At 37.9% G+C, this 16,266-nt stretch overlaps 1 protein-coding gene across 1 annotated transcript; it reads left to right on the top strand.

The window, feature by feature from the left end:
- The first annotated feature begins 4,998 nt into the window (after positions 1-4,998).
- LOC147609374 (uncharacterized) lies at positions 4,999-11,203 on the top strand. The gene is made up of 4 exons (XM_086787958.1): positions 4,999-5,930; positions 6,027-6,665; positions 10,502-10,640; positions 10,702-11,203. The coding sequence occupies exons 1-4, from the start codon at positions 5,087-5,089 to the stop codon at positions 11,201-11,203; spliced, it is 2,124 nt and encodes a 707-aa protein (XP_086644084.1). The 5' UTR covers positions 4,999-5,086.
- The last annotated feature ends 5,063 nt before the right edge of the window (positions 11,204-16,266 follow it).

Below are 16,266 nucleotides of genomic sequence, written 5' to 3'. Positions count from 1 at the left end.
TTACAAAACCTTCAAAAACACTTAAATAAAAAAAAATCTATTCAAATATGTAGTTTACTTACTGCATTTTTGAAAAGATAAATGAAAACCACCCTCAATAGGATCATTGCATGTAGAGCAGGGAATTTTGAAATGCAATGAAACATTTGAACCTCGTTCCAATCCTTGCAATTAAGTTTTTCAATCATGATTCTTTGCATGTACAAGAAAGTCTTTTGCCTGTTTCAAAAAAACACAAAATAAAAAAACAACTTTACATGAAATAAAATAAGTAGATTTAAAAAGAAGAATTAGCAACGTACTGTTCTAATTCCTTTGCCATTTCATCGAGTGTCAAAGAACCTCCTTTCACTCGTGCCAAGATGGGTATGATAATATTTTTCTCGCGTATTCCTTGCATTGCTCGCCAATTCGTGATACGCATTTCTTCAGGAATTGGCTTCAAAGTGTCCTCATTCCCTGTTCCTTTGCCCTTTTGACTTCCAGGTGGGAGCTTTACTTTTTGCCCTTTGATTTTACCTTCCTCCCAAAGCTTGAAAATGTCTTCTTGTAGATCCCATATCTCTCCATCACGAAAGGCTAACTGAAAGAAATTGTCATGACCTCGAACATTTATTTTTCCAGAGCGTCCAGCTTTGCTTGACTTCTTTGTGACAAGACCAACTTGCTCACAAAGCTTGATTTTGAAAGCTTCATCAACTTTATGACCTTGCTGAATATGATTGATCCACTCGTTGTGAAAAAATCTTATCTTTTGTAAGAAAGACATGGATAGTCGCATCTCGGAATCAATGTTGTGATCAAGGGCAAGTAGCTTTGCATCATCATCACCTAACCCAGCATAGACCCATGCTAGGACTGTCTTATAGCTCTCTACATGAGGATACTCAGCACATAACTCTTTTTTAGCAATGAGAGAGTGAGTTCCCCCCAAGACAAAGTATTTGTATTGATTGATTTTTGATCTCTCAAAACTCTCTTTCTTAACACAAGAAGACTTATCCACAAGAACAAGAAGGGGTAAAACATTTGTTGTTGGTTTCTCCTTCATCATTACTTTAAGATTACTCACATGTCCAGGGACAATGGTTCGAACTTCTAGTGGTCTCTTATTTGAAACAGGATCTAATGGAGGACGTTCTATATTAGACACTAGTAAAATTAAGGGTCTCTCATCAACCATATGAAACTTTTTGGCTTTATTTCTTATGGTATTAAGACCAGAAGATTCTGAAGGATCAGACTTTGGAGCTCCAGGTCCAGAAAGCAAAGTATCACTCACATCTTGAGACTTTGACCCAGAAGTCTCTTCAAGAACTTCAACATCTTCTTCTGAGTCATCTATGTCTGTACCTTCATTCTCTTCATAATCAGAATCATCAGTGGAGTGGTTGGAATTGTACAAATTATCATGATGCTCTTGAAATGCTTCAGAAAAAGACTACAAAAAAAGAAAAAGAAAAAGTCATTCTAAGTAGAAGAGGATTTTAAGACTTGATAGAGTGAACTTAAAAGTAAGAACCAAAGAGTAACTTATGTAAAAGTAAGAACACTTTAACCATTTCTTTGTATACTAGAATACATGGTAAACTCATTAAACCAGACATAAAAAGTAAGCCAAACTTTCTTCTTGCTAAAATTCATTCAAACTAAACAAAACAAACTTCTTGTATACTAGAATGCATTCTAGCATATGCTAGAGCAGACAAACTTCTTGTATACTAGAATACATACAAACTAGACTTGACTATTCCTCTAAGTGTTTCAAGATATGAGCTAGAAAGACAAGAATTAAATAGACTAAAAAACAAAGAATAGTTCTCAATGTATTCTAGAATACACAAAGATAAGAAGTTTTTTGAACTACGTGTATACTAGAATACATACAAACTAGACTAGACAAACTTCATGTTTATTAGAATACATGCAAACTAGAGTTGACTTGACCTCTACGTATTTCAATATATAAGTTTGAAAGACATGACTCAAACAAACTTAAAAAAGAATAACAGTTCTCTACATATTCTAGAATACACAAAGATAAGAAATTTTTTTAACACTAATGAAAAAAAGGTCGAGAGAAAGATATCCATACCCGTTTGCGAGTAATCATTGCATCTCTAAACTCTTGCTGGGTAGAAACAGGATTCATCTCTTCAAGCCGAAAATTAACAGAGAAAACTCTAACTGCAAGAAACTTTCCTTTGTTGTTGTCTACCAGATGATGAATGATCCCACGAGATATACTTTCTTTGACTTCAACAATGCGACCATAAGTTAAATACTTTGTATTTTCAGAGTCTCCTTTTTCTTCCGCAATAGAAAGGAAAGGTGTGTTTGGCTCAACGATTGTCTTGTGCTTACCTACCATGCCAAATTGAATTGTCCAAGCAAATCCTTCTCGTGCTTTACCTCTTGCACTACTCCAAAGAGTTGTAGCTTCCATGCTTGAGGACTTTTTCTGCTGATGTTGAGTTAAAGGTGTGGTTCCTTGAGATGATGGAGGAAGTCCATGAGTAGCTAAAACCATTCTGCTTGATGGTGGTTGATCTTGTAACTCTGGAAACTGGTGAGCTGCTAAAAGTTGTCTTCTTGGCTCACTTGGACGTCTATCAGGGTTTGGAAGAGTCACAGTCACTCGAGGTGCTTGAAAGTGAGGACTAACTGGAGCAGGTTGAGATCGAGAAGGTGTCAAGACTCCTGAACGTCCTGAGCCACCCACAGGGACAGATGCAGTTGCTTGATTACTTTTCTTTTGCTTCTTAGAAGTTCGAGCATCACGTATTGGTGAGGCCATCTTAAACCTAAACAAGACAATAAAAAATCATTATCTCATTGCTAAGATAAAAAAATAGAGATAAAATCATATTTTTCAAAAATATGATTTGTTAAATGAAACAACATTTAAGATTAGTAAATGTGTATGTAGGGCAAACAAACGAGAAAGACAAAAAGTGAAAGAGAACAAATAGACATAGAGAGAAAGAGAGAGAGAGAGAGAGAGAGAGTGTTAACCTCCATGCAAGAACGGACCTAGATGTGTAAGCAAACATGAGATAGGAATGTAAGAGAGAGAGCTCCTCAGCACACTAGAGAAAAAGAGGGAGAGAGAGATGTATTCTAGAATACAACAGGTTGTTTCCTCCAAAGATGTGTTTTGTAATTGAATTTCAATAAATGACTTTCTAGAGCTGTGTATTCCAGAATACAACTCACAAGAAGCTTCTAACCACAATACACAGATATAAAAGAGAGGAGAAAGCACTAAGAGATGAATAGATCAAACCCAAAACAATTAGGATCCTTTGTATCATCAAAGTACTTACAGAACCTCTTTCTTGAACTCAATTTGAGAAAAATTTACCCCCAAAATCTATCTTCTGCTACGTTGCTCTGATGAAGATTCTGACCACTCCGTTGGCTTCAAAAGGGGGGTAAAACCCCAGGACACCTGCTTGAAATACTTGCAGGTCGCTCCTCCTCCGTTTTTTATATTAAAACTACAGTTTGCTGTTTTTTTGCCGCGCGCGCGCGATGCGAACTCAAGAGCTTTTGCTTTATCCCAAAATCTATCTTCTGCTACGTTGCTCTGATGGAGATTCTGACCGTTCCGTTGGCTTCAAAAGGGGGGTAAAACCCCAGGACGCCTGATTGAAATACTCCCGGGCTGCTCCTCCTCTGTTTTTTATGTGAAAACTACAGTTTGCTGTTTTTTAGTCGCGCGCGCGACGCGAACTCGAGAGCTTTTGCTTTCTTTGCATGTCTTCTAAAATTAGATAAAAAGCAAATCTTTTTTGCATGAAGGTCTATTCTAATGGTTTACATTGAGTTTGGTTTACAGTAGAACACAGCTTGCCGAAGCCGTGTATTCTGGAATACAACTCAAGTGAAGAGAGAAGTTGTATTCCAGAATACAACTTGATGAAGATGTGTATTCTGGAATACAACTCAAGTGTAAAAAAAAGTTGTATTCCAGAAAACAGCTTATTGAAGCTCTGTATTCTAGAATACAACTCAAGTGTAGAGAGAAGTTGTATTCCAGTATACAACTTGCTGAAGCTGTGTATTCTGGAATACAACTCAAGTGCAGAAAGAAGTTGCATTCTAGAATACAGCTTGTTGAAACTGTGTATTCTGGAATACAGTCTCAAGTACAGAGAAGTTGTATTCTAGAATACAACTTGTTGAAATTGTGTATTCTGGAATACAATCTCAAGTACAGAGAAAAAATATATTTTTGAATACAGCTTGTAAAAGCTTCATATTCTGGAATACAACTCAAGTGTTGAGAGAAGCTGTATTCCAAAATACAACTTGTACAAGCAATGGATTCTGGAATACAATCTCAAAGTGCATAAGTGTTAAATTTTTAAAAATGTGACTTCAAGCTTTGTATTCTAGAATACAAACTACTTAATACACAAGAAACATGGCAACTTATCGATTTTTGTGTTGTATTCCAGAATACAACACAAGAATTAGCTTTTTAAAAAATGAAGTCATTATAATTTTTAAAAATTATTGATTAAATCTTTATTTTATAAAATATTATTTTTTCAACCTCTTTTTTTCTTAATTTACGTATGAAATCTTCGTTTTGGTATTTTTGTGTATTTAAAAGACAAACAATTCTTTCAAAAAAATACCTTTTTAAAAAAAGTCTATTTTTGAAATCACTTACCTCCTTAGATAATATTTTTGTTTTTCTTCTTAGCCATAATTTCCTCGTAGCAAACTTTGAACCAAATGACAATGAAAGAAAAATTCAAAATTGTAACAAATAACAAAGTAATCAAGAAAATGCATACCTTACAGAATTAAACTCAAGAAAAATGCTCCAAATTTAAAAAAATGCTCTTGTGGCTCTCTTAGCGGCAGACCCTTGGAATGTGTCTCTAAAAAGGACTTCCTCTCATCTTTTAAGTCCCATATTTTATAATAATTAATAAATTTTAATATTTATATTAATATTATTATTTTTGAATCTAAGCATTAAAAGTAAGTTATTTGGATTTGAGATTACACTCCACTTTGTAGCTTAGACCATTGTTTTTTAGAGAAACTTAGAGGTGTGAAGTTCCTAGTCATGGCAGGGCAACAAAAGTCTCTCTCAAGCTCATTTTGCTCTTTTCAAGTGCCTGTATCCGTACTCACTCCTAAAAGTCTGAGCCAATCTATCAGTGATGATGATGTTACAAGCCCACTATTTGCTAATTTATCAAATTCTGATACCGATGTTCCAGTTTCTCCATCATTAGTTCAGCCTATTCGTGTGGAGACAACCACTCCCTTGAGAAGAAAAGACAAGTTTTTGCATCGCAATGCATTGAGAGAGGCATGTAGGGTGTATTGTTGTAAAAAAAACTGCTTGAGGACACTTGGATTCAGAAAAATTAAGCAGGAACGTGAAAACTTCTTTGCTTTAAAACGTGCTCAACAAAATACAGCATTACATGGTTTTTTATTAAGGTCTGGAGAGAAGATAAAATATACAGTTTCTGGCACGATTGTGTGTCGAAAGTGTTTTTTTCAAGTGTTTTGTTTAAGCAATCAGCGGATGCAAAAGATCTTAAAGCAGTTGCAACGGGTGGAAGAAGATTCACGGTACTCATTTAGTACACGTGAGACTCCTCAGCTGTGTTTTCTCAAGAGCTGGATGGAACGATTTGTCACTTACAATGGTGAGCGCATGCCAAATTCAAAATTCACCCATTTGCCTGATAATTTTACAAAGGGAGAAGTTTACAACCTCTACGTGGAAACGTTGAAAGGAAGAAACATGTCATCTCTTTCATTTACTTCATTTCTTAGAGTTTGGAAACAATATTTTGCTGATGTGAAAATTCCCAAGAAAACTAGAATGGGGATTTGTCAAATTTGTGCAGAGCTCAAAGCCAAAAGAGATGTTGCAAAGACATTTGAAGAAAAAGGTATGTTTGATTTGTGTTTTTTGTACGTTTTAATTTATGAATGAGAATTCCAAGTGGTATAATTTAAACTAGCTTTACATTGTTTTGAGTTTTCAGGTCCTATTCTACAAGCACTTAAAGCTCATCGAGAACAACAAAGTACAGAGCGTCAAAAGCTAGCAAAGCATCGAAAGAAGTGCCTTGAGCAGAAAGAAATGTATTTGGGATTAGTCATAGATGGAATGGATCAAAAGAAGACATTGATACCCCATTTTATGCGTGCTCCAAAGAATTTGAAGGAAGAGAATTTCATACAACTACACGTTGTTGGAGCCCTCATCTTTAATGGCATCATGACGTCAAAAGTTTTTATAAACTTTCCAAATTTACACAACGACCCTAACTTGACCATCACCATAATTCAGAAAATAGTAAGTGAATGGCAAGGAGAATTACCTAGCACACTTTATGTGCAGCTAGATAATACGGCAAGGGAAAACAAAAATCAAATAGTGCTTGCTTATTTGAGTATGTTGGTGCAGCAGAAAGTTTTCAAAAAGGTCAAACTTGGATTTTTGTTGGTGGGTCACACTCATGATCAAATTGATCAGATGTTTAGTAGGTTTTCAGTCAAACTTGCTAGGAAAAGTGCATTTGACCTTCCAGAGGTGTGCATAATTCTTAAAGAAGCTTATGATCCTACGCCAGAAATTCATGTTTTGAAAGGCACCTATGATTTTAGAGAGTTTGCAACAGGCGGAGATTTTGCAAGCCCTGCATTCGCTCAGCTTAATGACCATAGTTTCCAACATCAATTCAAAATAAAAGAAAAAGAAGCTGAAACACGTTTGTGGTGTAAGAAGTACTCTAACTCAGAGGCATGGCATCCTCAGGATGGTTTGAAGTTTTTACTCAGTGTCCCAGAACGACAAATTCTTCAGGCAGCAAAAATGCTTTTGGCATCAAGCATTGAAGCAGCAAAAGCTCAAAAAGAAAAGCGACCCATCAATTATCAGCAATGTTTGATAGAAATTAAAGAGACCATACAATCAGCACATGTGTATTTTCCAGCTTGCTCACTTGGATGGTGGAATACATTTTTTCATGAGCAAGAAATCTTGATTGAGGAAGTTCAAAGCAATTCAAGATCACTGATAAATCTGGAGCCCTTTCTTTGGAGAGTACAAGAACTTGAAGACCGTGATGATAATATTCAAATGCCAAATCAACAAACAGAATTGCCTGAAGAATTGCAAACATTGGTGCATGGGGAGACTCGCGAAGCGTATGTTGGTGCTAGAAGGACTAGTCAACGACGACTGCAAGAGAAGGAAATGTGGGAAGGAAATATTGAGGAGCTCACTGTAGGTGCAATGATTGCAGTGTTAGCAACAGATGATGAAAGCGGATGTCCTTTTTGGTTGGCAAAGGTACTTAAAGTCCTTGAGGAAAATGGAAAAGTAAGCTCAATTGAGGTCCACTGGTACAAGGTCAATGGAGATGATGCATTATCAGGAAAATATTATCCAGAGATGATTCGAGTAAATAAAAAGGGAAAGAAAGCAAATCGTAGTCAACGTCGCGTGGATAGCCTAAGCATGGAGGATGTGGAAGTTCTTGTTTATGGTTTTACCTTGAAAAAGTCGGGTCATCTACGAGAACAAACCAAAAAAATTCTTCTGGAGAAAGTCAAAGATTTAACACGAGAGGCATAAGACCTCTCATTGTAACCAATTTTGTGGACATTATTATTTTATTGCAAATTGAGTATTTTTTTCTCAAAAAATGTGTGATTTTATGAGCAGCTCTATCATCTTTCAAAGTATTGAAGTGTAAAACTTGCACTTTTTAACAGTTTTTTTTAAGCTTTTTAGGAGCTCATACTCTTTTTAGTTTAAAAAATAGTGTTTTTTGAGATATTTTAGCATTTTCAAAAATGGGTTGTATTTTTGATGGTTTAGTTGTACTTTCAAATGGCTAGATGTTGGGGGCAATTGAGGAAAATAAAGGTGATCAAAATGAGGGTCAGAATACTCAAGGTGGTGATAATGAGGACGAAGGTGAGAATACTGAGGATACTGGGAGAGAGATATAGAGGGAAGAGAACACACATCCACTAGAGGATCAAGAAGAAACAGTTGTCACAACCAAAACTGAAGGAAGCAAGCAGAAAAAAAATAAGGTTGATATTTTTGGGAAGATTCTTGAGACATCTACTCCACAAGCCTTCTTAGATAGGATAGGAGTCAAATTTAGGTCCACCTCCACATATTCCTCTCTGTAGGATGATCCAGACGGAGGCAATCCAAAAGGTTTCTCTCTCAACAGATAAGTCTCTTACTTGAAGCTTCAAAAAACTAGGTGGGTACATTGAGAGCATGGGAGCTTTCACAGTATCAATTATGGACTTGGAAGGGGAGGAGACACCATTGACACAAGAGAGGGAGCAATCTTGGGATGAGCATTGGAGGACTGTGAATCAACAATTTGAGGAATCTCTTGCACTTGACCCCGATTGGGGTCCGTACTTGAGCCGAAAAATGGTGCATATTCTTGATGGTAATAATCGATAAAATGTTTGGATGGACTGCATTTCTACAAGTGAGTTCTCATTGGGATGTTATAGTTTCTTATGCTTCTTTGTCCTTCCTAATTTTGTGTTTTATCACAGGGTTTCAAGGGGATTTGTCCATGCATTGTTGTGTTCTCTGTAAATTTTATGTGTTCGAGCAAAGGGATGTGGGTGAGCTTATGTTTTCATTGTCCAGGTTGAACAAGTAAGTTAATTTGTTATCAGAGTCTCCTTCCATGTCAGTAACTTGTTTGTACTCAAGAATATTAACATATTTTTTCTTTGTTTTGTAGGACGCATGATTATGCATTTGTGCCAACCACATTTGGTGATCGTCTATTTCAACTTAGAAGATTAGGAGAGTCCGACCTAACAACTCTCATGGCATATTTGGACAATGAGGACAAGCAATGGGTTGAGAGAGAGATGCAGAGTGCGTCTGCCAGAGGAAGGCCCAGTTGGTTTCATTTGCCAATCCAGATTATGACTTGGCTCTTGTTCAAGGACGAGATGGAGCAAAAAATTGATGAGGCATCAAATGGACCACTTGCCGAGTCTGCTACTAGGGAGAATGTGACTCGAAAGATAGAAGTTCTCTATAGAGGAAAAACATCAAAATATGCAAGGATTGCTGATCCCTCCAACGGTGAGGCCTTTTGGTGTGCGGTGCTCTCCCTCCCATGGCATGCGTCAACCAATCATGTGGCCACAGAGGAAAAGCTCAATATGATAGGTTCTGCATGCATCAAAGACACAGATAAGGCTCACATTGTCAAGCTATTGGACAACTCTCACGCTGCAGTGTGATCACTTGAGGGTATGCCAAATGATAAGACAAAGGTTAGGGAATGGCTGCAGGGTGAAAGCAAGGGTTGGTGGTACAAAAAAAGGGCTAATTTTTTTTCCACCTTTTTGGTACTTTGGGGGGGGGGAATTTGAGGGTAAAAGGTTTGTATTTAGGAACTATTTTTAAGATTTTTGAGAATCTTTTGTGCAGTACCACCCCGTGAGAGTAGTGGTGTCATGAGTGGTGGTAGTGGTTTCAATTTTTTATTGTTTTTGCTCATTTGTGTTTGAACTAAGCGGGCGTCGTCTGGTCGCCTTCCTCTGACCATCCCTCTCTCTCTCTCTCTCTCTCTCTCTCTCTCTCTCTCTCTCTCTCTCTCTCTCTCTCTCTCTCTCTCCCCCCCCTGTATTTGATTGTAGCAAAGTTGCTCTACTCTAGAGCTCGCATTGATCAATCGTCTAGCCATGAGTACCCCAAAGGCCAAGGGAGCTGCTGCCAGCAGAGCGTCACCTTCAACATGCAAACCGAAAGTGAAGGCAAAGGAGGGAATGGTGCCTCTTGGCAGCAGCAACAAGAAGGGTGCTTCCACCACACCCCCCCAACAAAAAAAGCCGGAGCACATAGCCAGTCCCAACACAAGGGCAAGTGCAAAACAGTGCAAGGTCGACTCCGAACGGACCTCACTCCTCTTCGATGACGATGAATCAAAATCTACCAGCAAGTCAAGACGTGGTACGCTATTCATTGGCATATGCATGTGCTAAGTAAATGGTGCATGTTCACTCCCTGCACTAACATTTGAAGTTAAATGAACAGTACTATATTTGGTACTTTGCAGTAGCAAATTTGGTACTATATTTGGTACTTTGTAGTACTATATTTGGTACTTTGCAGTAGCAAATTTGGTACTCTTTAAGTACCACAATTGGTACTGTAGGGCATCACCTCACATTAGACACAATGTCGGGCACCACATTTAATCTGTAGGAGTCAGCAATTCTCTGATTGGCATATGCATGTGCTAAGTAAATGGTGCATGTTCACTCCCTGCACTGACATTTGCAGAGTTAAATGAACAGTACTATATTTGGTACTTTGCAGTAGCAAATTTGGTACTCTTTGAGTACCACAATTGGTTCTGTAGGGCATCACCTCACATTAGACACAATGTCGGGCACCACATTTAATCTATAGGAGTCAACAATTCTCTGATTTGTTTTGAACACATTTTAGGTAAGAACAAAATGGAGGAGTACCCTCAACAAACCACGTTCTGTTACACGGCACAGGACCTGCATGAAGAGTACGGTCTCAGTCTTGAGGGCAAACTCTTCAAGGACTTGACTGATGAGGACATGCCACCTGAGCAATGGTTAATTGTATTCAAGTTCAAGTACCAAAAGAACAGCAAGATCTATTTAAACCATTTGCAGCCACAACTGGTGGAAGACTGCAGACTTCTATTCTCCAAAGTTTATCAGGGGCCCCCTTAAATGTGGTGAATTGACCAACAAATTTGCTATGTGCTACGCTTTTGAGAAATGCCATGCAGTGAAAAAAGACCCAGCAAGGGATAAAGTAGCATGGGCCCGGTTTGGGGAAGGAGTGTTGCAGATGATATCATCTAGGAGTGGTAGGCTTGAGCGTAAAATTGAGGCATGGAGGAGGCAAAATGCTTCCTCCCCTGGCAGTGTCTTGCATTCAGATAAGAAGGCCCGGATGACTCAAAGTGGTAGTAATATCTGCACAAAACCAGAGAATGCTGGCAGAGGGGTAATTGCTGACTACCTACCTGATTTAGAGGCATTACTGCAAAGACTGGCACACCTAGTGTCACATCCAGGATGGTCAAACCTCAGAAGCCTGAAGGCCTCTATTCAAGCAAACAAGGACCAGTGGTATATGAAGGTAGAAAGGACGTGGCGAAGAGTTTGATGGAAGACATCAATACCCTAGAAGCATGCATTGTTCAGCTTCAGCAACAAATCCCTGTTCCGGATGAAGAGATCAGAGAGGTGGAGGCTGAGCTCGGAGCAAGTCGGCGCTTGTTGCGACGACACGGGGTTTTCAAAAATATCCAAAAGCTCCAAGCGGAGGTTGAACAGCAGGAGGTATTGTATTTCTGGCCTATTGCATTGTGTTTGACTATTGATAGTGTTTAATTTGCACATGGTTTGGCAATTTGGCATGTTTCACTTCTTGATTGGTTTATCTGCTGACATTTTTGGTGGTTTTGGAACTTCTTGAACTGTTTTGGTACTTTCTTTACTTGTTTTGGTATTTTTTATAACACTTGGTGTTGTGCTGGTGCCTTTCTTGGTACTTAATGGTGCTTCTTTATTTCATTTGGTACTCTATTGAACTATTTTTATGCTGTTTTGGTACTTTCAGGTTACTGAGTTTAGTCTAATAGGGCACCTTTGGTTGTCTTGGATAATTGGTTGCACCCATGAGACTGGTACTTTTGGTGCTTTGCTGTTCATTTGAAACTCTTTTGATCTATTATGATACTGCTTTGGTACTTTCTAGCTACAAGTTTTAGAGTCTTTAAGGTATTGCAGGTACATCTTGGGTTCAATGTTGGCACTAACTTTGGTACTTTTTGTGCTTCTTTGCTTCATGTGGTACTCTTTTGAAGTGTTTTGGTACTGAAGTTGAGCTTTTATTTGGTCTTATATGGTAGTGCTAAATATATCTTGGTACTATCTAGGTATTATCTTTGGTATTTTTTGTTTTCTTTGTTTCGTTTGGTACTTTTTGCACTATTTTGGTACTAGTTTGGAATTTCATTGTGACAAGTTTTTGGGTCTTTTGGGTATTTTTGGGAGTCTTGTGTGTTTTTGGTACTTAATTGTACCAAATTATTGCTGTTTACAACTGTTTTGGCATAATTTACATGTTTTGGTACTGTTTAGTTACCTTTTGGTACTATTTTGATACTGATTTGTTAACCTTTTGGTACTGTTTTGGTTTGTCATTGGTTTGTCTTGGTACTGTTTTGTTACCTATTTTGGTACTATTTTGCTACTATTTGGTTTTGTTTTGGTACTGTTTTGTTTCCTATTTGGTGCTATTTTGCTACTATATTGCTACTATTTTGGTACTGATTTGCTACCTTTTTAGCACTGTCTGTAACCTATTTGGTACTATTTTGGTACTGATTTGCTACCATTTTAGCACTGTCTGTAACGTATTTGGTACTATTTGGTACTATTCTACTACTATTTGATATTATTTTGGTACTACTTTGCTACATTTTTGGTATTGTTTTGGTAGTTTTTGGTACTTCATGTACCAATTTTGTGTTGTTTAAAACTATTTTGGTACAATCCAACCTTTTTTAGTACTGTTTTGGTAGTTTTTGGTACTTCATGTACCAATTTAGTGTTGTTTAAAACTATTTTGGTACAATCCGACCCTTTTTAGTACTATTTTTATTTTGCTTGGGTTTGGCTTGGGAGTTGTTGAAACTTCATTGTACCCATTTAGTGCTGTTTAGAACTGTTATGGGGTGAAAACAAAAAGGAACAATACCAAAATTTGGTACTGCAAAAACATAGCAAAGCTAAAAACAATAAAGCACAGTACCAAATTGATAACACAGCAATAGCATTAGACAGTACTGATCACAAGTAAGATTCTAATCAAGAGAATTAGACAGTACTGATCACAAGCAAGATTCTATTCAAGAGAATTACAACTGTTGCCAGTGGTTCGAATTGTAGTTGGGGTAAACACTGTATGGCTCCCGTCCTGGTCACTTCCGTCTTCATATGGCATACTGTTGTAGATATTTTCATATATCTCTGAGGATAGTTTAAAGTGGTGATGGAGGCCAGGGATAGCCTCCATGGGGAACCGTATGGCTCTAACAAGATGCGAGTAGATCATCACCGGTGGTGTCTGATCTAATAGGGTATAGGTATCAACTTTGCCCTCAACCTGGGCATAGTACAAGCCCTCAACTAGCAATCCACCTCTTACGATCTTGTTATGCCAAAGGTCCTTCAGTACTCTTGGTGCTACATAAACGGTTTTTATGCACTTAAGAAGGTAGAAGTCCTCCTTCTCCTCGGCTGCGTTCACTGCAAAGTTATCCCCAATGGACAATAATTGGCTCAACACCTCAAGGTGCTCCAACCATTCAGTACAGATTAGCTACACTTGGCTTTATGTAATTTTTGGTAAATTTATGCTGATAAATATGTTGTAATCATCATTTAACACCAGATTTGAGTCGTAAAAGGGTTCCATCTTGATTTTTTCAAGTGATTATATTGTTGGGTACTATGAGCTAGGAACTATCGAAAAGGCCCCTGAGGGACAAGTGTTGAACGTTCTGGTTGCCAATGATGCCATAGGAACACCGATGAGGAAATGATTGGAAATTAGGATTCAACCGGATATTTTGGAGGATTATGATCAGTGACACTATGGTTTCATTAAATGATTGTTTTAAAGATAGCTGAATCTGTGAAAAAGGCAATTTCATATTAGGTGTGTAGGTGGTGTGACTGGCGTTAAATTTTCATGAATATCCGGCTAGGGGGCCTAGGAACTCTTTTCCCTGGTACCCGAGACAAAAAGGATTTTTTACCAACACATTTTTGTTTAAGAGATGGTAGTGGTCGGTAGCTTCTTTGTTGCTTTGTTGATGCTTGGTCATGTTTATATTTGGTGTAAATACACTCTTTCTTTGTTTATGCACACATACGCTCGCATACTCATTTGGTTGCGGCATTTTTACGAGAAATTTTCTCTTCATTTTCACACACACTAGCGTGCTCATTTGGCCGCTTACAACATGATAATTTTTGAGAGTTTGTCGATGCCGAGTTCGTTTGATGCAGAACATGTTGTATCTTCTTCATTGTTGTTGGCTCCTTTGGCCTGTTTGACCATTAGTTTGATTGTTGCTTTGTGAAGGTTTTTGCAAATGCTTGATTTGATTTCAATGCCCAATTTGATGAATGCCATGTCAATACAAAAACCATGCTAATGTTTGATATTTCCTTCCTTCATGCATTGCATGTGAACCGCCTCTTAAAAGAGGATAAGATTTTTAACCTTTGCAAAAAAAATATTTTGTTATTTTTTTTTCCAAAATAAAAAGTAACCTTATCTCCTTTCAATTTTTTCGTGGTGCTAGTCTCGTAACATTGCTGCATTTGTTATAAGCACAGTTTGCTGTTGTGTGCAACTTCGGTGCTACGCCCTCCCTACTCTGTAGCCTTTTTTTTATATAGAGGCTTGAAATCCTCTTGATGCTTAGTTAGAGAAATCCAATGGGGGCTGGAAAGACTCTATGTTTTATGTCGTAGCATAGATAGTGCGTAAATCTGGCGATGATGACCGAATCACAACGCAAAATAGCTCTTCACCACCTCTGATGGAAAAAAAATGCAATTCTAAGGACCTCCTCTTCTTATGATTCTTGATACACAAAATCACACCTACTAATGCACTACCTATATTATTAGCCTATAGAGGATATTGGTCAGGATATTAGTCGTAGCTCTTTTACTTTGAGGTAGTGTGGTGATGACTATGGGCAGGGTACTTGCTGATCTTTCTTAGCATGCTGCTCTGCTACCCTCGTTTCCTTCCACCTGGCTACTACTGGTGCCTCTCACACAACCCTCATCTCTTTCCCTACTTTTGGCTTTCGCTCTGCTGCTTTTTTTCCATTACCTGAGATGCTTTAATAAGATTTATGCAGAGGGTTTGATAAGCCTTATATTAAGGCCCGTCTCCTTAATGGGAATACTAATGTTAGCACTAAGATTGTTGACAAGAAAATCACCATGGCAAACAAGCAAATCACCATGGCACAATAGTGTGCAAAACGATGATGACAGATGGATACAAGTAAACGAACAAGGGAAGCAACCCTAAAAGGAGAAACCCTAATATTAATGAGATCGCTAATCACTTTGTTAATGAAATCTATAATCTATTCCTAATAAAGTAAACCTAAACTAAGAGAGCTAGACCTAAGCTCTGATACCATGTGAAAAGCATGGATTGAGCTCTCCTAAAGACAAGACAACTATCTAATCACACACTACTTACTATAATGATAATCCTAATCTAAGGTGGATAGAAATGAAGAAAAATCATCATGAGTGTGTGCAAATTAAGGTTTAGACTCAAGTTCAGTTAGGTTACAAGATGGAAACTTGTACTCATAAAAAGACTTGAGATGTTGTGCTTGTATTCCATTGTTTGAAATGTCCTCCTTTTATATAAGGAGAGTACGACATGGCCTTTCTCTTAAATGTGGGATAATTCTCACTTAGTGATGTGGCTTCTCACACTCACTCCATATTTTCCTTGTGCTTTTTGGTACCACATTTCTCAACAGTACATAGTGCTTATATAGCCATGAGAGGTACACTCAATGTGACGCGATACATTTATGGGATGACATCACTACTTATGGAATTTTATGGGTGGATTACATCTTTGATCTCAAACTAAAAGATATACTATGTAAAATAATTAAAAATTATAGGGTCTACAAGTTGGTCTTATTGCCAACAAACCCCCCCTTAACCCAAACTTGTGAAAGACACTCCATACATGGATTTAGCCTACAACTATCCTCATTGAAACAATGAGATAGAGGCCCCCCTTTTTATAACAATAGGGTGTGTGTACTCTTTGCTTACAAATAATCAAGGGAATGGATAAAAACTAAGGCTTATATTCCAAAAAAGGGAGTGTACAAAAGAGTTAAAATGCATAATAATCATCAAAATCTTCAATGCCACCTGGTACCACAAAGTGGCTTTCCTCTACCTAATGTGAGCCTTCTCCTTTTTCTTCTTTTGCTTTTCCTTGAGGTAACACCTGCAAGTTGGCTTTCCCCTAATGAGAGCATGGATTGTCGATGAAGCAGTCTTTGGATGGGCTGTTCACACACACGGGGACATAAACACACAATTGGACACATTCCAGCACTCCCCCTCAAGGGATTGCCACACTCTAGTCAAGGA

Source organism: Cibotium barometz, chromosome 51 (genome assembly GCF_041138505.1).
Source record: "Cibotium barometz isolate CiBa-2024 chromosome 51, ASM4113850v1, whole genome shotgun sequence".
NCBI lineage: Eukaryota > Viridiplantae > Streptophyta > Polypodiopsida > Cyatheales > Cibotiaceae > Cibotium > Cibotium barometz.
Note: the sequence above shows the minus strand (reverse complement) of the source record. Positions and strands in the feature narration are given on the sequence as shown.

Excerpts from the sequence above, each read along its gene's own strand:
- LOC147609374 (XM_086787958.1), top strand. The coding sequence starts at position 5,087 with ATGGCAGGGCAACAAAAGTCTCTCTCAAGCTCATTTTGCTCTTTTCAA. Across the intron at positions 6,666-10,501 it reads TTTTAGAGAGTTTGCAACAG|GTAAGAACAAAATGGAGGAG; the intron begins GCGGAGATTTTG and ends AACACATTTTAG. Across the intron at positions 10,641-10,701 it reads GACATGCCACCTGAGCAATG|CCACAACTGGTGGAAGACTG; the intron begins GTTAATTGTATT and ends AACCATTTGCAG.